The sequence below is a fragment of the Hibiscus syriacus genome, unplaced genomic scaffold (genome assembly GCF_006381635.1).
Source record: "Hibiscus syriacus cultivar Baekdansim isolate YM2019G1 unplaced genomic scaffold, ASM638163v2 tig00110332_pilon, whole genome shotgun sequence".
Lineage (NCBI taxonomy): Eukaryota > Viridiplantae > Streptophyta > Magnoliopsida > Malvales > Malvaceae > Hibiscus > Hibiscus syriacus.
In genome coordinates this window covers 4,170,146-4,191,841 of record NW_024062688.1, presented here as the reverse complement: position 1 = coordinate 4,191,841, position 21,696 = coordinate 4,170,146, and the positions used below count along the sequence as shown (strand labels likewise).

Sequence of the window (21,696 nt, the reverse complement as noted above, 5' to 3'; positions counted from 1 at the left end):
TGATAAAATTAATAGATCGATAATCAAAATAAAAAATAATAATATAATCATATGTGTAATATTATAATTTCATACATTTTTCCTATAACTACAATAAAATCAAAACTGATTTTCATATATTGTTCTATTACATTAATGTATATAATTCACTACACCTTTAACACACATTAACAAAATATATTTAATAATTCTTACATTATAATCGAAACACTTTACATAATATATTACTAATTTATAATAAAAATAAAAATAAAATATTTATTATTAAATAAAATATCAGTGTGGCAGCTGAGTCATCAGAATCTTGTGAAGGCGCGTCCCCGAAATACGTCTTCCATACGTGACATCCAACTCAACAAAAACTCGAATAAAACACGTTTCCGAAACTGTATTTTTCGTCAACTCAACCGAAAAGGTACCACTTCAAAAAATATATATTAAACTGTGCTAAAAAAAATATTCAATTAAACAGTATCGGTCAACCTTAATCTCCTCCTCCTACTACTTACTGTTCAACCTCATTCTGGTATTCATTTCTGCTTCTTGTCTCATTATCATTTACTCTCTGTCACTTCATGTGTCAAAAGGCACTGTCCCTATCACTATCACTGTGATGGGCTGCTTTCAGTCCAAAATCACCCTTCTTCCTCCCCCTCATCAGCCTCCTCCTCTTCCTCTTGAATCCCACAACAACCCAGATCCAGGTCCTTTCATTCTCCTAATGCTCATGCCCATAACCTTCTTCTTCGTTTACTTGATTCTGGGTTTGGTTATTTTTTTGTTTTTCAGATGGGAATGGGGAGCAACCGGCGGTTCCGGAATTCAAGGAGTTCGACCTGGCGGAGCTGCGGGCGGCTACCAACGGCTTCAGCAGTGACCTGATAGTGTCGGAGCGCGGGGACAAGGCTCCCAATGTGGTGTACCAAGGGAAGCTGAAGAGCAACCGTGTGGTGGCGATAAAGCGGTTCTCGGGGCTGTCGTGGCCTGACCCTCTTCAGTTTGTTAACGAAGCTGCTGGGGTCGGTAAAGTCCGGCACAAGAGATTGGTTAATTTGATCGGATGTTGCGCCGAGGGGGACGAGCGGTTGTTGGTTGCGGAATATATGCCTAATGATACTCTCTCTAAGCATCTCTTCCACTGTATGCATTTTTTTCTTTTTGCTCTTTACTCATAAACAGGGATTTAAATTGTGGTTGCATTGGTATTTTCGGCGATTCTAGTGATTTCGGACATGACGGAAGCTATTGTATGATTGCGGGCATCGCAGCCATACAATAACGATTTCCGAAGCCACCACTATTACAGTAACGGATCACTTTAAATCTCTTCCCATGATATTAAGTTGCTGTTTGTGGCTGCAGTGTCACTGTTGCGGATGATTTCGCTGTAACCTTGAAAATCGTTACGATTTGATAGAAACACTGCATTGCGGCCGCACCCCAATTTAATACTATGCATTTACCTCCTTACTACTACTAAAGAGAAAAAAACAAAAAAACCCTCTTTTACTCCCAGTGTTTGTGTATATATTGATGAAAATAATACGAAAACTGCAGGGGAAAAACAACCTTTGCCATGGGAAATGCGCCTTAGAGTTGCTTACCATGTTGCACAAGCCCTTGATCACTGCAATGCTGAGTACCTTAAAATTTATCATGATTTAAATGCTTATCGAGTTCTTTTCGATGAGGTTCGCATTACTCTTTCCTTTTTTACCATGTTATTTTTCTTGCTTGTGCTTCCTCTGCTTAGTAAGTGGAAGAAATTAAATGCCAGTTGACACCTTGCTTGGTATTACTACAATAGTTCGGGTTGGAATTGGTTTCACAACATTCTCTGTGGTTTAACATTTGATTTTGCCCTCGTACTTTCATACATGATATTTAGGTGAAGTTTTTAGTTACATTTTAGAGTTCAAACCCAGTCTGGTATGAGAGTCCTTTAAATAGTTGATTTCACAGTGGCCAACTTGGCTTTTTTCATTTGTCTGATTTCGGAATTGATTGTTTCAGCCAGATGTAATAAACTGCAGCACTGGCAAAATAGAAAATAGGGTCCATCTGCATAGGTATCATATTACCATGCTCCATAACTAAAATTATTGATTGATATATGCTTTATGTTTATAACTTGTCTCTGTAGGCCGATTACTAGCCAGCATTGACATTGGAGCATTTTGTTTATGTTGTGCTTCTAATTTCATTCTATTTTAGGATGGTGATCCTCGATTATCTAGTTTTGGACTGATGAAAAATAGCCGAGATGGAAAAAGCTATAGTACTAATTTGGCTTATACCCCTCCTGAATTTTTGAGGACTGGTAAATTCTTCCGACATACTATATCACTTCTAAAAGGAAAGGTACTGATTTCTGAATGAATATCCCTTCACTGCTAACTTGTTTGATTTTTGACTCCGCAGGCAGGGTCGTTCCTGAGAGTGTGATTTACAGTTATGGAACTGTTCTCCTGGATATCTTAAGTGGAAAGCATATCCCTCCCAGCCATGTGTGAGTCATTCGGTTATCCAAATTCACTTTTGCTCTTTCTATTTCCCTGCTTATACTGCCTTGGAAGTTCTTATTGATGAAAACTTGCATTTTTTGGTAGAATGTAAATGAATCCTTTGTTTCTTGGCAATTGTATCTTTGCTAATTGAATTTGTGATTGAAATTTAATAATGATTTCATACTATGCAAGAAGCTCCTGGAATTGAGGTTTTCGGTTTTGTTTTGTATATTTAGGAGCTTATTGGATTAATTAAGTGTTTAAGGACTCCTGCCTGTTTCAGAAGCAATTTTTCTTGTTGGGAGGCAAGAAAGTCACTATCTGAAAAACGTTAGCCAAGTGCAAAGTGTCTAAAAATAGAAGCTCCAAATACCTACTATACTATTCTATCTCGAATAGTCCTATAGGTTATGTTGGTTTTGTTGGTTTTGTCAGTTGTCCCATGAGATGAGTCGAGGGGGAAAATTAGAACAATTATGTTTATGTAGTTGCATGTGCACACACACAGCAGAAACATAAACCAGATTAGTCTTGCAGTCCTTCAAGGATGTGGTTACTCTTGTTTATCATTGGTCTAACCTTAGTATGGGGGATTGTGATGTTATCATTTGGGCTTCTTTTTTGGTTAATGGTGATATTATGCTTATTTATTCATTTATTTTGGTTTTTTCTCAAGTAAATTTCTACATCTGCCGTCAATTTTGTTTATATTGGTTTTAACAATGTTATATGACTGTTGATTCTCTAGGCATTGGATTTGATAAGAGGAAAGAATTTATTCTTATTATTGGATTCTTCCCTGGAAGGACAATATGCTAAAGAAAATGCCACGGAATTGGTTGAATTGGCTTCAAAATGCCTTCAGTATGAGGCTAGAGAACGACCTGTTATCAAATTCCTCCTTTCAGCAGTGACACCTCTTCAAAAACAGAAAGATGTACAAGTTTCAAGCCATTGAACTCACTGCCATTTCAATATATAGAATGTGATGTATAGATGCATCTTAAGATCTACTAAATTAATGCATTCCCAATTTCCCATTGATTTCCATAGGTTGCATCTCATATTCTAATGGGTTTATCTAAGACGCCACCGGTGCTGCCAACTATGCTTTCCCCGCTTGGAATGGCATGTGCTAGGATGGACCTTACTGCAGTGCATGATATCTTGCTTAAAACTGGTTATAAAGATGAAGAAGGTGCAGAAAATGAGGCTGGTTTTGGCTACTATTTTTCTTTCTCAAATTTATGAAATAATAATCGACATGCATAGGTTCATGTTCTGCCTGTTGGTTTCTCTCTCATGGTCTAATTTGCCGGCACTGTGTTATTGGTGAAGCTGTCGTTTCAAGAGTGGACACAACAAGTTCAAGATATGTTGAATACAAAGAAATTTGGGGATATTGCGTTTCGAGACAAGGATTTCAAAAATGCTATTGAGTACTACTCAAAGGTACCTTTCTTCCTCTAGTTAATTTGTTTACTTGTCACAGGCTTGTGTTCTGGGATGTTATATTAAATAATATGTTGGCTTGTGTTTTGTGTTTCAACTGTTGGTTCATTTGCCCCCTCTTCAAATACAGTTGGTATCGATGATGCCAGGTCCATCTGGTACTGTATTTGTGAGAAGAACCCTCTCGTACTTGATGATCAGCGAACCAGAACTTGCCTTGAGAGATGCCATGCAGGCTCAGGTGTGCTTGCCCGAATGGCCCACTGCCTTCTACATGCAAGCTCTTGCCCTCTCCAAGCTTGGAATGGAAACCGATGCACAAGACATGCTGAATGACGGAGCTGCGTTTGAGGCCAAGAAGCAAAACGGTTGGCATGTCTAGGCAGAGCAATGTTTTAAGCTTTCAGGCACTAGATCCTTTTGTCTCGTACCGTGTCTGCCGGAGAGAGCTTGGAAGAAATTGTAGCAGAAAGGTATAGGTGAGAGGGTCATTTTGAGTGTTATTTTATTGTTAAAATGATAGATAGTTTGAGTTAAAGAGATGTATGTATATGATGAAATAATCAGAGTAATCACTAGGCAATGACTGAATCTTTTGATTCTGGTGGTGCTGATTTTTTTGTGCAAATTTGGTTTTAGGCTTTAAGATGTTGGCTTTTCATTGGATGAAAGTTATTTATTAATATGAATACGTTTATATAAAACTTAAAATTCATATTTTAAGTTAAATTGAATTTTTTTAATAATATGGAGTGATTAAAAGATAATATTTATTTAGAATTTTCTTCAATGTACACACTCTAGAGGACTTCTTAAGAGAATAATCTTCTCTTATCATGGAGGTCATTTAAATAAATACAAAAAGTATTATTAATATTATACATGAACCGGACTTGAGCTAAGCTTACGAACACCTCTGGTGCATAATAAAGCCGTTGGGACTTCAAAGGCCCAAGTGAGGTTTTAGTTTAATTTTGGTAAAGGTTTGATCTCTAGATTGCTGCCCAAAAAGAAAAAGGAAAATAATTTAGATGCATTCGGAACAAGAAGGGTACTTGAAGGATATTCTCTATTGATCACATATTTTAGAGTCCTATGCCCTACGATCAATCATCCTTCCTCGATAAGATTTTTAACATGACTATTTAAAAGATTAACGTAATATTTCATAACTAAATTTGTCAATCTACGAGTAGTCATTATAATCTTAAGTCTGATATTACAACCAGTGATCACTGTAAAACCTTCTGATCAAGATCAAGATTAAAAGAGAAAACTTCGAGATGTTCTTATTCCTCATTTTTATCTTCGTCCTTCTCAATTTCTGCTTTAAACTAAATGGCAAAAATCGTATGTGAAATCATTTTAAACCATCGAGTATGATTTCCATCCAAATAAAAAAAAAACACACCTTTAATCGTGACAACCCAAGTGTTACCATCACCGTATACATATATATACAGATATAGTGCAGCATCACACAGCAAGGCTCGCAGCCACGTGACGACCCAACTTTCTTTCAAATAAAAAATAAAGATGAAACTACTTTTGGACACCATGCGATGTGAGTTAAGCTTCATCACCTCCTGTCTGGGGAATGGAGCAGTTACCTCTCTTGTCGCCTACTGTAATGTCTCACTTTTGGAATTCCAACACATTCCATTTTACTACTATAATGTAATGATCATACATACATCATCAATTACTTCACCATCACTCTACATACAGAATCTACAAAGCATTCATGTTTTGTTAACCAGAGTGATTGTAACCATGCTCCAAACGAGTTGAAGAGTGTTGAATGACGATGATGATGCATTTAAGCCTGGATGGCCTACTTCCACAGTGAAGCTCATCGGGAAGAAATTATTTATTGCTATTTCTTACGAAGAACACAAGCATCTCAGCTGTTTAACTGCTGCTCCTGTCAATGGTCCAAGATGGGAGAAATCGAGTTCTTAACGTAGCTTCGAAAGCTCACTTTTCTGATATATATGTTCCCAAGTTTGGAAAGCGAAGAGGTAATGAAAGCTTTGGAGAGGGAGTACACAACTCTCAACTATGGAGTTAGAGCCATGGCAATCAACGACCCGGGATTTGCTTAACCATGAAGCCCTCAAAGTGAGAATTTCTCACATCTTTCTTGCATGTTAACTGTCTTATGCTAATGATGTGCACATATACAAATGGAGTTGTCGGTTTTTCAGGTTATACCATTCCGAACAGATGGAGAAACAAAAAATGGTATTACTAATGAAATGATATACAAATACACCCGCATTTCCGATTAAATAGCTAGAAATATAATTGCACCAACTCCGCTTCCACGCATTGCGGTAAGAACCAAAAAAAAACGAAAACAAAATTGACAATGTGTACAAGCACGAATTCGACCAGATACCTCTGAACAAACTAAAAACCTACAAAGTGACATCAAAATGCATGGATAACAATATCCCACCATAACACTTTAACGTCCCCATGAAGGCTTTCTACGGATTGATGTTGCACTCGCGCAAATACATAACATCGCTATCTACATACTTTGCCCAGTAGTTATTATACTTAGGTATGGCTATCTCCAACCATGGTTTCAAGTTGCCATTATAGTGTATAACAGCAGCTTCTTCAATCTCCCTCTGGTTTACGTTCGGATTGTTGCCAAGCCCGAGTACATGCCAAGATTTGTTAAGGGAATATGTACGTTTCCAAAACGTTATGAGACCGGGAGGCAGGGTCCCCAGCTTCCACAATTGCCTGTCACGATTCTGCTTATAAAAGAAACTTCAAAATTAGAAACAAGATAATACCCCAGTATAGCACCATGTACAAAGTAAAGGATGTGTACACAATGAACCAAGATATACTAAAGTACAACTTTCAAGTTCTCTTTCAGCATTTACAACAGAACTCTATCCCAACGTATGATCAGGACCCGTTCAGATAAAAAAAAACATGTGATCAGGACCCTTTCAGATAAAAAAACGTGTGTGATCAGGACCCTTTCAAATAAAGAACGTGTATGATCAGGAGGCTTAGGGCACATAAGGGGCGTACGAACAATGCTAAACTACCCATTTTAAGAGAAAAGGATAACTACTATATGTTATACAATAGAACAGAAAGTCATTTAGAAGAGGAGGGTACCTATGTCCTATTGTATATAATATAGTATAGAAAAGTGTTATTTAGGGCATAGCGTTCATTACCCCGGTTAAAGGAATATAAAGGAAGTCTATGTCTAATATAAGAACTTCCTCCAATTCAATATCCAAGTTTCCCGAAATGACGCTTCATTTTATGTTAAACATCCTTGACATTGGGTAAGAGAATCAAAACAAACTTCGTCTAACTAACTGTAATTAGGTGATCAATAATTATGACTAATAATGTAAACTTAATCTAGATATGGAACTTTCATGCCTACTTTACTATCTGCTTAGCCAAGGTTACTTACCAGCCTCTTCCATCGATGATACACCTCTGTGATGTTTTGTCGCCTCCATTCATCCAAATCAAAAATGTTCATTCCATACGCCCATCCGCAAGCATGTGGGTCAAAATTCTTTGAGATAAGGGGATTTGAGAAGTTGAGATACCAATCAAACCGATGGAAGCTTTCTCCACAAGTTTCAACAGCACCATTGACATTTCCCTTCAAATCAAGGGACCAAAGGCCAGTAAGGTCCTTTTGGACTACTATATCATCATCTAGGAACAACACTTTATTTAGTTTTGGGAAAATATCTGGTAGATAAAACCAAAGATGGTTCAGGATGGACAAATATTTTGGGTTCCGGAACTTCAGGTTTTGATCAGAATTAGCCCGATGTGCCCTGAAATATTATTCAATCATGTAAGGAGATCCCAACTGCTTAAGAACTGGACTGTAGCTTGCGTTTAGCCATGTAAATTCTTTAATGTTCTGGACCTGAATAGTGGCTTTCCCTGGTGGATTACCTAGAAACCACATTCTCATTGCCACATAATTAAGCCTATCCGTAACGATGTGAAAAACATGATTCGAAGGGTGCTGCAAGGAATTAAGTAAATTTGATGAGCTCAACATGTCAACAAAGATCAGGGGGATCAAATCTCATTATGCACATACCATGCTGTTTTATACACACACATATACTCCAACATTTACTTCTCAAGTGTATAAATGATTAAAATGAAATAGAAATGGAAAAATTAAGATTAAAAGTGATTAACGGTCTCTAGCAACCAGCAACCAAAGTACGAGTTAAGTCACTATAGAAGAGTACATTTACCTTAGCATGGGCAACAGTAGAGTTTACAACAATTGCCGCTGCCAATATATTATCTGAGAAAAGGGCATAATGGTACAGCCGAGGGTCTTCTAATCTCTGATGATTTGGAAAGATCTGTTGAGAAGAATTCAAGCTATAATACTCAGAAGTAAGTCGCAAAGGCAGGCAATGAAGACCCTTGGGAAGAGTTTTTGCAGTTAATTGTGTCAAGAACATGGTTTGCTTTTTGTGCACTCGAAGCTGCTCTTCAGATGAGTGAAGCATAGCCCGCAGCTTCTTTACCACAGCGGCACAGTCATCTTGAACTTGCTTCGCTTTTTCTAATGATTGCTCCATTGCTTTTATCTTAACAGCAGGACTGCAAAAGAAAAAAAGGCGCAAAATTTAACAAATCAAAGTGATGTGGAAACTGTATTATACTTTAAATCCTTCTCAAAGACTTAGGTGACTGAATCTAAAGAAATAAAGGAACATGAGCAGGAATTTGAAAAATGAAAAGAATAACTAAGAGAGTTTATATACAGAGCAGCAATCCTATGCTCAGAAAGAAGAGTTACTTTTTTGGTAGATCTGTGTCCTTAGTTGCATCACCAAGAGCTCGTGTGACTTCCTTAACCCGCTGTCGAAGCTCCCTTGTAACATGTGGGTTGTTTTTTATCGATGGAAGGGAGAGATATTATTTTGCACGGATGAGCTGATCTTTGAGGCGGCACACCTGAGCATCTGCTGGTTCAGTATGTCTGTTACGCTTGTTATCTGAACGCTCTTTCTGATCAATCTTGCGAGCTGGCGGAGTAGGTTGCTGATCAAGCTTTACAGTCTAGTCATAAAGCAAACATGGTACAATAACTGTTAATTAAGCCTACAATTAGGTCTAAAATTTCCTCCTATTGTGAATCCCGGAAATGTGGCAACATCAAGAAACTGGTCTTAGCAGTGGAGAAACAATTATTTGGAATTGCAAAACAATATTGGCAAACGAGAATAGCACAAACTGGCAACAAGCTTGAAAGGGTTAAGGAATAACATCCCTTAAAGGCTAAAAGTTTACATGAACCTTATCAAATAAATGTTCTATTCAAATATGCAATTCAAAATTGAAGAATCACGTGTGGCAAAGGTTTAGAAAGTACAGACAGAGGACACTTCTTGATAGTATCAAAATGGTCTAAAAATCCTTAAATATAAGAATGAGAGGCAAGTATAATAAAACCAAAAGAGGAATATTCAGAAACCGAAATCAACAGATACCAGGAATTCCAAGTAAAATGCTGTTATGGAAACATGAGAAGACTCAACAACAGGCTGATTTATAGTAGGCGAAAGCTAAAAAACACGATAGGGGAAGCATTTACCGAGACGTCAGATGCATTGGGACGGGAATCCAGGGCAGTGGTGAGATTGTGGGGTGCTCGATCAACGACCTGTCTAATGGGGTTAGATAATTGCTGTTGTTGTTCTTCATTGGTGGCATAAAGCACTCGTGTCGATGTATGTTCCCTCGTCACTGAGAAAAATCTAAAACCATCAATACAAATTCGCATTGCCCCTTTTTTCCTTTTAAGCAAACAACAGATAAATAATTTACCTTTGGGAAAGGACTCGGTAGATTGACCAGAATATACAACTCCAATGGGTTCTTTCAAGGTGGAAGCTTCCTATGGCAAAAAAAAAAGAAGAAATTAAAGCAAATCAGATCTGAACATCGATTCAACAATTTCCTGCCATTGACAACAAAAGGAACTGATCTTCTATGTTGAAATACCTGGTGTTGAAGAAACTTGAGATGCCTGGTATTATCACCCGACACCGTCTGCACGAGAAAAAAAAAAACCATGTTCTTCACTATGCTATATAATCAAAATCATTAACCCCCAAAGGAAAGAAACTTACAATAGCTCCAACATCATCAAGAAAATCGTGTCTTGCTGCAGAAATCAAAGAAATCAGCGTAAAAAAAACAATCCCATAATCATAAGAAGAAGAAAAAAAGAGAGAGAAAATGTTATGGTTTGAGAGAAGAAGGAATTAGGAGAAGAATTCAGACGAGAGAGAGAGAGATGATAGAGAAGAAAATTCATCATTCAATTTGTATTAGGAAATTTTTACACCAGATTCTGTTAATTATTTAGTTATAATGGCCAATCATTAATTGCCAGCTGTTCAATTATGTAATAAACTGATTTTTCTCTTTCTTCTCTTTCACAGGTATTGGGCCTTCTGTCTTGGGCTTCTCCTTCAGTCCATCCTCTTGCTCGGCCTGCTCTGTAAGTAACCCCTTACCTTTCACCTGATTGAATTCCCAATTTGTTTCTTCAATCCTTAACCCTCGACCTTCATTTTCCAAATGTTCTTCGATATTTTCTCGTCGTTCCTCTTCTTCTTCTCCAATCCTGACAATACCCACCCCTCGAGACGAGCCTTGTCCCCAAGGATCGAATGCCGGAAACTGCCCTTTCAGAGTCGAGTAATCTTCCCAAGTATCATTTTCTGCAGCAAGATTCTCCCAGCGAATCAGAAGTTGCGTAACAGGTTTACTGTTTCTGTTTATAATTCTTCTGGCCATAATTTTCAATGGTTTAATCTATATTTCTCCTTCTTCATCTACTGCAGGAGGATCAGTAGCAACAATGGAAGAATCGCCTATGAACTTCTTCAGTAAACTGACATGGAAAACCGGATGCAACCGACAATAATTAGGTAAGTCCAAGCGATATGCGACTGTTCCTATTCTTTCCAGAATACGATAAGGTCCAAAAAATTTTGCTGCTAACTTCAAGTTTCTTCGGAGGGCAATCGATGTCTGTCTGTAGGGCTGCAATTTCAGGTAAACTAAATCCCCAATCTGAAAGGTTCTGTCAGTTCGATTCTTATCTTCTTGCTGCTTCATTCTATTACTTGCTATCTGCAACTGATTTTTTAGCAACTGTCTGGTAGCCTCTCTACTGCTCATTATTTTTTATATAGTCTGTACTGTAGACTCAATAGGCCAAACCATAATAGGTGGTTTATACCCATATAACGCCTGAAAAGGTGTTATCTTTAGAGCAGTATGATAAGTGGTGTTGTACCACCACTCTGCATGTGGTAGCCACTTAGCCCATTGCTTAGGTCGATAGAAGCAAAGGCCCCTCAAATACTGTTCTAAGCATTGATTGACTCTCTCCGTTTGTCCATCTGTTTCTGGATGGTAAGCAGTACTGAAAAATGTCTTTGTGCCCAACTGTTTCATTAACTCCCTCCAAAACACACTTGTGAATGTCTTATCTCTGTCAGAAATGGCCATCTTAGGCTGGCCATGTAACTTATACACATTATCTAGGTATAACTTAGCCACCTCAGTTGCAGAATAAGGGTGAGCCAAAGACAAAAAATGGTTGTACTTTGTAAACTTATCCACAATCACCAAAATACAATTTTTCTTAAATGAAGTAAGCAGACCTTCAATGAAATCCATAGTGATTATCTCCCAAGCCTGATTAGGAACAGGAAGGGGCTGTAGCAAACCAGGCTTTGCTATATGTTCTACCTTAATCTGCTGGCAAATTTCACAACTTCTCACATAAGTAACAACCATAGCTTTAAGATTTGGCCAGTAAAAATGTGACTGAATCCTATAATATGTAGCTTGAGCTCCTGAATGGCCTCCTTGAGGGGAGTCATGTAAGGTCTTAATAATCTTCAACCTAAGACTGCCATGAACTCCAATATAAACTCTACCACTGTATCTAAGGATAGCTTTAGAATATTTCCATTTACTGTCAACTGTAGGATTAATAGTAAGAGCTGAAATCCAATACTGAGCTAAAGTATCCTCTTGATAACTTTCTTCCACCTCTTGAACCCAAGCAGGTATTAAAACAGTAGCTTGTAAAGCAAAGTAGTGAGCCTGATCCTCCCATCTTCTAGATAAGGCATCAGCAACAACATTCAACTTCCCTTTTCTATACTGTATGGTATAGTCCAACCCCAGAAGCTTTGTCAAACCTCTTTTCTGAATAGTGGTAGTCAGTTTCTGTTCTAAAAGAAACTTTAGAGGCTCATGATCAGTCTTAATAATAAAAGATTTACTCTCCAAATAATGTCTCCATTTTGAAACAGCCAAGAGAATAGCAAGGTATTCTCTTTCATATATAGATAATGCTGAATTTTTTGGACTTAGAGCTTGACTTAAATAAGCAATAGGTCTTCATTCTTGTGAAAGAACAGCCCCTATACCTCCAGAACTAGCATCTGTTTCTAGATAAAATGTTTTAGAAAAATCTGGTAAGGCCAAAACTGGAGCAGAACACATAGCCAATTTAAGATCATCAAAAGCTTTATAAGCAGCATCAGTCCACTGAAATCCATCCTTTTTCAACAATTGTGTCAAAGGCCTACTAATAATGCCATAATTTCTGATAAATCTTCTGTAATATCCAGTTAGGCCTAGAAATCCTCGTAAAGATTTAAGAGTTTTAGGCTTAGGCCAATTCTGCATAGTTTCCACCTTGCTAGGGTCAGTAGATACCCCTGCAACAGAAATAATATGACCAAGATACTCCACCTGATTTTGTCCAAAGAAACACTTGGACCATTTTTCAAATAATTGATTCACCTTTAACACCTCTAAAACCAGCTGTAAGTGTTCAATGTGATCCTGCATACTGCTACTGTATACCAATATATCATCAAAGAAAACTAAAACAAATTTTCTGAGAAAAGAATTGAATAATTCATTCATAAGTGCCTGAAATGTAGCAGGAGCATTAGTAAAACCAAAAGGCATTACCTTGAACTCATAATGACCTTGATGAGTTCTAAAGGCTGTCTTGTAAATATCTTCAGGTTTAATTTTGATCTGCCAATAACTTGACCTCAAATCAATTTTTGAAAAGTATACTGCCCCATGTAACTCATCCAACAAATCTTCCACTATAGGAATAGGAAATTTGTCTTTGATGGTCATACTATTTAATTCTCTGTAATCCACACAAAATCTCCAAGTTCCATCCTTTTTTTTAATTAGAAGGCAAGGAGAAGCAAATGGGCTCTTACTAGGTTGAATAACAGAAGAAGAAAGCATAGAAGCTATTTGTTTTTCCACTTCAGCCTTTTGATTGTAAGGAAATCTGTAAGGCCTTAAATTGACAGGTGTAGCAGTAGATTTGAGTTGAATAGCATGGTCATGAGATCTCTGAGGAGGTAACCCTTTAGGTTCATCAAAAACTGATCTGTACTGATCCAACACATGTTGAATTTCAGTAGGAATAATAGTAGACTTCCCATCCATATTCAATAAAACAACATGACCCAAAATATCTGAATCCCATGCAGACATTTTAAGTAGTATAGCTCCATAAATTTGTAGTAATTCATTAGAGGGCTGTTGACCTTGAATACAAATCTGATCCCCTTGATGATCAAAGCTCAAAGTCATGTTGTTGAAGTCCATTAGTATTGGACCGAATAACTTCATCCAATCAACCCCCAAGACCATGTCACTTCCTCCCAATTTAAGCAGCCTAAAATCATGTAAAAAAGTATGGCCCTGCATTTGTCATTCTACCTTGTTGCAACGAGCTGAGCTGAATAATTTCTGGCCATTAGCCACAGTGATAGCCAGAGGATTAGGGGTAGTAATTTGTATATCAACATCAACCCATTTAGGGGTTAAAAAGCTATGTGTGCTTCCACTATCAATTAAGATATTCAGGGGTTTCCCTTGAATAGTACCCTGAATTCTCAAAGTATTATGGCCAATACAACCCGTAATGGCATTCATAGAAATTTCTAGATTTTCTTCTTCTGGCTGCTGAATCTGTTCTGCATCAGTGGCACTAACTTCCACAGGAAAATTATCAATCTCTTCAGTCATCATATTGAACTGCCTGTTTTTACACTGATGGCCTGGTAAATATTTCTCTCCACATTTGAAACAAAGATTATTTTGCCTTCTATAATCCATAAGATTCTGTTTTGGATTAGATGATGAGGTCGGCTTTGTAGACACTGGCATAGCAGGTGTCTTAGACATAGATATGGGGTTTGGGTAGGGTGGGGTTTTAAAAGAAGGCCTTAATCTTTTATTTTCAAACTCCACAGAAAGTTCATAAAGCTTGGCCTTTTTACATGCTTCAAACAAGTTTCTAGGATCCAAAGCCTTGACCCTATGCTTAATATCATCTCTTAGACCACTAATAAAAAGTGATACAAAGAACTCCTCAGTTAAAGTAGGATTCTGCAACAACATATAGGGTTGTAACTCCTCAAATTTTTCCTGATAATCTTCCACTGATCCTTTTTGAGTCAATTTAGTAAACTCTTCCACAATATCACAGAAAGATCTATCACTGAATCTGTGACAGATATCAGCTTCAAATTCATGCCATGTTACATGGTGCTTCTTCATTATATATCCATCAAACCATATTTCTGCTTTGCCTGTCAAATACATAGTAGCTACCTCTACTCTTTGCTCAACCGGAACACTACAAATAGAGAAATATTTTAAGCATTTTTGAATCCATCCCCTAGGATTGACCCCATCAAAAAATGGTAGATCTATCTTAGGTCTGTGCCACATAGTTCCAGCACTGTTAAGTGAACCTCCTGGCCCCCTTTTTTCAGTTTCCAATCCAAACAGATTAGGTCTAGAATCACTGTTTTCACCCACTTGATTTTCAGGCCTAAAACTGTTCTTAAGAGCTAAACATGCATCCGGTTTAGTCTTTAATAACCCAGGTTCATCCGGTTTATAGGTAAATCTAGACTTGTCATTCACCACAGTCACCAAAACAGGATTTCTGTCCTTATTTTTAGAAGTATCAGGAGATTGTACCTGCTCATCAGTAGAATGCTCATGTTCCTCATTCCTTCCTGTCAGAATCTTTAACAGTTCCTTCACATAACCCTGATTAGTGGCCATTCTGGACTCTAATGCAGTGATTCTATTCTCTTGAGTCTCCCACCATTTAGGTGGATTAGTTTCATCTTGCCCCTTCTTCACCAAAGCAGCTAAGTCTTCAATCTGTTTTTGTATCCCAGCTAAATCAGTTTCCGCCATAGACTGGTTCTTCTTTGTCATGCCCCCCAGAAATTTTTGCCAGAATCAAAGCTCTGAATACCAATTGTTATGGTTTGAGAGAAGAAGGAATTAGGAGAAGAATTCAGACGAGAGAGAGATGATAGAGAAGAAAATTCATCATTCAATTTACATAAGGAAATTTTTACACCAGATTCTGTTAATTATTTAGTTACAATGGCCAATCATTAATTGCCAGCTGTCCAGCTATGTAACAAACTGATTCTTCTCTTTCTTCTCTTTCACATGTACTGGGCCTTCTGTCTTGGGCTTCTCCTTCAGTCCATCCTCTTGCTCGGCCTACTCTGTAAGTAACCCCTTACCTTTCACCTGATTGAATTCCCAATTTGTTTCTTCAATCCCTAACCCTCGACCTTCATTTCCCAAATGTTCTTCGATATTTTTCTCGCCGTTCCTCTTCTTCTTCTCCAATCCTGACAGAAAATTTACATACAAGGAGGAGGACTGACGAAGGTGTCGAATCTATCAGTGTAAATTAAAAGGGGAGCAATGACGGTAATCAACAACAAACCCAAGACTATATGCCTCACCTTCATGTTTTTTTCTCTGTTTTATGAAATTTCTATTATTAGAACGATTTCTTTACCACGAAAACCAAGAATAGAAAAGATAATGAAAACCAACCACTGTCTGGAATTGATTTGCAGAGAGAAGAAGAAGAACAGAAAGATGAAGAGATTTGTATGAGAAAGGATTCTATTTATGGGTTTTCAGTTATAGTCTTTGTAGATCTAGATATATATTACATTGTATTAACCATGAGATTTATTTATTTCATCCGTATTCAATAATGTTATACGTGAAGGATAATGTTTCAAGCATAAAAATAAGGATAAATTATAGCCAATATCACTTAATTAGTTAATAATTCCTCAACTTAATTTTTTTTATTTTAGTATGAAATTTTAATTTAAATTAATTAAAATGTTGACTTGTTAAATCTTTAATCATGTGTCGAATGAACATTAGTCTAGATATAATTTTGTTATTAAATTCTAAATATTTCAATTTCAAATGTCAAATTTTAATCTATTTATCAATTTGATTATTATAGATTTGTCACTTATCATTTATGACAAAACTAGACTAAAACATTTACATTTTACTTCTATTTCTATTTAGCTCAACTTTTAACAAGATCCTATCAAAATTGTTAAAACAACGACACACCTAAATGTTGAAAATTAATTTTGAAGTGTATTATTCATATTCTCCAAAAAAAAATTACATTGTTTGAGTTCTCAAATAAACACTACAAATTCGAAAGGTCCTCAAACACTAAAAAACAATAAGCTTTTTGTAGGATTTTTAAAAAATTGAAAATCTTTATATTGATAAAGTGGTAAAAGACAATCAGTTGACGGACACTTACTATGACAGTGATGGTTTTCAACTAAAAACAAATCAATTTAAAATTGATACAAATGCTAAAGATCATCCACGTCTGGTATAGCTTACCATAAACAATAACTGAACAAGAATCCAGCAGCACAATCAATGCAGAGAGAAACATCTCATATTTATTCTATAATTAGATTTAGACATTATTGGTAGTACAAAATCTTATATACAATTTAAGTGAAATCCATAAAGAAAAAGTGTCGTCGGCAAGACTCTGATTCAATGCACCAGTCACTGTCCAACAATACTGCTACAAATACGATATAGATGTTCTTATCATAACATAATGACATTCCAACAGTTATAAAATCCAGCAGTCACCATTAAACATCTCTATTTCGACTACAAACTCATATCATAAGATAATATATTCCAACAGTAAAACAAATCCTGCACACAAGGTCTAGTTAATCCCCTGTCATTGAAATGGAGACGGACGACACGAGAATATTTCTATCAAACCAATTCCGGGAAGGCTTCTCCCGCAAAAAAATAAGCACGTCCCCTGCTCCTAACCTGCATGCACTTAGTTTATCGGATCCAAACAATAATCACAGCCAAGAAGGCTACAACTTAAAGCAGTAACATTCCTAGTAAAAACCATCTCACCAGAGGATCCACGCATACCATTAGGTTGATGTTTTAAGTTTAGCTAGCTCGTCCAATGCAGCTTTCAGTGGTTCGCTGAGCCTGCTTTTCTTGGCCTATAGATCACACCAATAAAAATTTCAAACTAGCATCTTTGTTTCTTTTAAACCAAGAAAAATAATCGTCGTCTTCTGATTTAAGGAAAATACTCGTATTGGTCGAACCTGCAAGGATCGGACGAGAGCATAAACTTCCTCGACGGTTTCTGGACAGGTATTTGCAATCATACAAATCTGCAACAAGAAGTTGGAAATTAGACGGTTGCATGACTGTTTCAAAGTAACCACTTAGGTTAAGACACTATACCTCACTGTTAGAGACACCATGTTTTGAAAGAGATCTGAGATTTGAGTTAATGGTTCAAAACAAGACGAAGCACGAAAGATTAATGTCGTGTAAAGCAACAACCAACAGCAAAGGAAAATTATCTAAAGGAGTGCCATTGGAAACTAAAAACCAAGGATACTGAAGAACTTTTCGAACATACTGCGAATTGGTATAACGGCTACCACCCTTCGAATACTGCAGTCCCGAATGAAATGATCTAAAAAGGATGATGGGTTAGAGCAAATTGATGAACCGTTCCGCACGAGACCAAAGGTTCAAAGTAAGTTCTTACTCGGGGAGCTTAATAGTTGGATCGCCAGAGAGTACAACCATTTGATCTTGAATGCCTTCTAAGATACTAGCAACCTCACAATCCATAATGCATTTAACATTTTCCGGAAGTTCTGAAAATAATGGAAAGGACCTTTACAGTTTAGTCAAAAAGCTTCCGATGCAGATCTTAGAGCCAAAACTAATTTAAGAAAAGAAAGGGAGAAATGAATCTTAAAAACCAGAGTAATTAAAAGAAATAACCGGGAAAACAGAAGAGGAACTACAACAAAGTTCAACAATCAATCAGAAAATAAATAAAAATGTAAAACCGAGGCAAACAAAATAAAAACCAGTATGCAACACATTAGACCAAGAAAAGTACCGGCTACCAAGAAAAGGAAGTGCACAGCTAGATACATAGAAAGAAAATATGTTACATTGGCAATTTAACAGCATAAAAACTTACAACAAAAGTAAAGAAAAAGGATTTACTTCCTTGAAAACAAATGTATTTTTACTATTTTATTGTTTTCATTCAGTGTTTAAAAAGGCACGCCTAGGCACTAAGGCGGAAGGCGATGAGTCTAAAACACTTAATTGAGTATGGGGGAGGCGACTTCAATAAGGCGTGTGAGGCATGAGCAACACAAAACAGTCCTTAACATAAGAAAGTGGACCAAGAGTATAAAAGAGTAATAAAAGGAAAAGTTATTTTCTTCATATCTTCAACTCCAGCGTTGAATATAAGCCTTTCCATTGATCAAACATACCCAACACATGAAAGTAGAACACGAAGGAAGCAAACATACCCAAAGTAGGCAAAACATAAACAACACACAAAAGTAGAACAGAACCAAGGTGGTGGCCGTGGATTGGAAAATTAATACAAGGTTTTATGGTTTTTAGAGGCTGATAGTTTGTGCTTTTTTTTTCTTTCTAAATGTGATTTTACAGAAGACGAAACACTATCTAGGGCTTACATTACCATTAAAAACCAAAATAGGAAGATAAGGGTTTTTTTCCTACAACAAAGCTTACAAAACCTCTTATCTTAGGCACAATTATTTTTCTTTTACATTATATTATCCCTAAGATAAGGAATTTTGTTTATATGGATCTATTATTTTATTGTTAATTAAATAACTGTGTAAATTTATTAAATATTTTTATTTGATATTAATTTATTATGTAGATGATATGGAGGAAGCAAATTTGACAGAGGAAGATGATTACATATGATGTCATATATACTTTAGAGATTATGATATGGCTAGCTTTGTCTATTTACAGTGTATATGCTTCCTATTGCATGATAAAATGCGATGTTATATGCTTTTTGATTGGAAAGTTAAAAGTAATTAATGAAATGGAGAGCTTTTGTTGGACTATTATATGGTTTAATGGACTATTTTAGTAACTTGTATCTGCAGATTAGTAAATAAATCTTTAATTTAAAAAGTGTGCCTCAAATAAGGCGTGCGCCTCACACTTGCGCCATTTTTTACATTGTTTTCATGTCCTACAACTTGAAGTACTGTTAATCATTTTAATAAAGAAAAAAAGTATAAATACGACCTAAATGCAGACTCGACAAAAGAACTAACTCGGTAAAACAAAGAGTAACAAATCATTGAAAGTAACATGAATGGTAGATAAGGCAAGTAAAAACCCTGTTCAACTCTGAGCTCCAATGCCTGTGATTCTTTGGCCACATGAGTCTTTCCACCATTGCTCACCTTGTCTCCTTTTCCACCTTGTACATTCCATTTTATGCAGTATCAATAAAAACAGGCAATACCATAAAAAACAATAGTAAATATAATTCCTTTACTGAAAAAAAAACCCCAAGAACCGAAAACCGCAAGGTACCTTTACCGAAAGGGGTTGCGAACTTGCCATCAGATTTTCCCGATGAGAAATTAAACTGAACATCAGGTGAACCTAAAAGGAGAGAAAAATATAGACAAAGCGGGACTTGTAAGGAGAATAAAGGTAAAAGAGAGTCATGTTCACAGAGGAAAAGGGGAAAAATCAACCTTCAGTTCCGAACTGAACTTTCCTTCCCTTCTTTGATTTTGCTGAACTATCATCTTTTCCTTCCGATATTAATGAAGTCACGGAAGAAGGGTGTTAAATGATAACAAAGTATTTACATCCAATAGAGTGCATGCATGATATCAAACTTTGTTCTTATGTATAATGCCATAGAAAAGTTACAGAGAAATACAAATAAGAAACGATAAAAAAACACCCAGATTGATTTATAACAGTAAGGAACAAGAGGCAGCATGCAATACCAGGCAGTTTAGGATATGTTTGATGAATTGTACGACTATGGGTAATAATTAAGTAGTAACAAAGTAGAGGGTTATGCACCACGAGAGAGCAATTAACAACTAAATAAAAGATTTAAAAAAACAGTAGAGGGATCAAAATAAGGCATCATGAATCGAAGTAAAAAGAAGAGAGAAGAAAGTCAAACCAGAAGATGATTTGAGAGAAGATTTGGTTGTTGATTTGGTGGGCAATGTAAACATTCTGCCTCCCTTGTCCGACATTTTCACCACCGACTAGTAGAATCTATGAATTGATCATTCAAAACCCACACCGTTTTTAAGCCTTTGTTCTTCCCCCACAAAGTGAAGCGTAAATCATTCGATAAAAATAAAACAAAAACATGTAATCGCAAACCCAGTGAAAAGATGTTGAAAAGAAATTACCCAATCGAGCAGACTGAGTGGAGCTGGAGAGTTATACACCAGAGACGGGAAAAAGAACTGCTGTAGACTATCTGCGTTCCTTCTTCAAAACTTGGTAACTTTTGGCTGGCGGGTCATGAAAAATTTATGCTACTCGTGTTTTCTGTGTGGGCTTTGTTTATGTCTTTTGGGGCTCAAAAACAAAACACTAGTCTGTTAATAATTTATTATTAAATCATTAAAAATATTAAAATAAATATTATTTTTAATTATTTTAATTTAATTAAAAATATAAATAAAGTAACTCAAGATGATACGTTTAGGGATGACAATTTGATAAGGTTAATTTTTATATTAAAAAATAGGTTTTTTGTTGGATTAAGTTGAATTTTATGAACGATGTGTATGGTTGAATACGAGTCTGGTAAGGACGGATTCAGGATTAGGAATTGTCAGGGATTGAAATATTAAATTTTTTTAAGAAACATACAATAGTTTATAGGTATTTAAAGTTAAAATTCAGGAGATAGTGTTTAATATTTAAATTTACAATAACCTAAATTGTTATTAGACCAAAAAATCGAGAACATTGGATTATCATTATTCAGTTCAACCCCTACAAGATTAAATATTTAATAAATTCTTTTTTTTTAATTTAAATATTTATTTTTAGATGAATTAAAAAACTATTAGATCAAAATCTATCGAATATAAAAAAAAATTTACAGGGGCCGAGACCCCTTTAGCCCCCAAGAGAACTCCCTAGAGTCTGGTATGAAATATCTTTGATTTTATTAACCTAGGATAATAACTTAATAAGATAATTTTGATAATAATTATTATAATGTCATTCTTTCTATAATTCTTTTTAATTAAGTCTCTATTTTTGTCAAATATAAATAATATTTTAGTATTTAAGTTGAATCATTCAGAGTTTTTATATTGACATTTGGATTAAATTTTAAATAAAAAATCTTTCGAAATTCGAGTCGAATCGAATTCAAATAAAAAAAAATACTTTTCAATTTAAA

At 36.1% G+C, this 21,696-nt stretch overlaps 2 protein-coding genes, 1 long non-coding RNA gene and 1 pseudogene across 6 annotated transcripts; 1 reads left to right on the top strand and 3 right to left on the bottom strand.

Annotated features, from left to right (window-relative positions):
- The first annotated feature begins 511 nt into the window (after positions 1–511).
- Positions 512–4,375, top strand: LOC120119462 (serine/threonine-protein kinase BSK2-like). Of its 2 annotated transcripts, none has more exons than XM_039139283.1 (8): positions 512–704; positions 790–1,140; positions 1,558–1,691; positions 2,215–2,320; positions 2,422–2,507; positions 3,256–3,444; positions 3,561–3,719; positions 3,846–4,019. In XM_039139283.1, exons 1-8 carry the CDS (start codon positions 614–616, stop codon positions 3,975–3,977), a joined length of 1,248 nt encoding a protein of 415 aa, XP_038995214.1. In that variant the 5' UTR covers positions 512–613; the 3' UTR covers positions 3,978–4,019. The 2 variants fall into 2 exon arrangements, with proteins under 2 accessions (XP_038995214.1, XP_038995215.1); XM_039139284.1 differs by lacking the exon at positions 512–704 and adding an exon at positions 4,090–4,375 and having other exon boundaries at positions 1,048–1,167; positions 1,481–1,691; positions 3,846–3,959.
- On the bottom strand, positions 3,562–4,160 carry LOC120119463. The gene is made up of 2 exons (XR_005515831.1): positions 3,964–4,160; positions 3,562–3,845 (listed from the first exon to the last, which is right to left on the bottom strand). It is a non-coding gene; the product is annotated as an uncharacterized LOC120119463 (long non-coding RNA).
- A 1,843-nt stretch (positions 4,376–6,218) lies between the features above and the next one.
- On the bottom strand, positions 6,219–16,056 carry LOC120119461 (annotated as a pseudogene).
- Positions 16,057–16,996: 940 nt separating this feature from the next.
- LOC120119155 (DNA-directed RNA polymerases IV and V subunit 4-like) lies at positions 16,997–20,811 on the bottom strand. Of its 3 annotated transcripts, none has more exons than XM_039139035.1 (11): positions 20,687–20,811; positions 20,449–20,546; positions 20,003–20,062; positions 19,836–19,907; positions 19,636–19,719; positions 17,986–18,097; positions 17,833–17,910; positions 17,673–17,706; positions 17,531–17,599; positions 17,328–17,422; positions 16,997–17,229 (listed from the first exon to the last, which is right to left on the bottom strand). In XM_039139035.1, exons 2-10 carry the CDS (start codon positions 20,522–20,524, stop codon positions 17,348–17,350), a joined length of 660 nt encoding a protein of 219 aa, XP_038994966.1. In that variant the 5' UTR covers positions 20,525–20,546; positions 20,687–20,811; the 3' UTR covers positions 16,997–17,229; positions 17,328–17,347. The 3 variants fall into 3 exon arrangements, with proteins under 3 accessions (XP_038994966.1, XP_038994964.1, XP_038994965.1); XM_039139033.1 differs by having other exon boundaries at positions 17,010–17,229; positions 17,986–18,101; positions 19,640–19,719; positions 20,687–20,810; XM_039139034.1 differs by lacking the exon at positions 20,687–20,811 and having other exon boundaries at positions 17,010–17,229; positions 17,986–18,101; positions 19,640–19,719; positions 20,449–20,551.
- Positions 20,812–21,696: the final 885 nt, after the last annotated feature.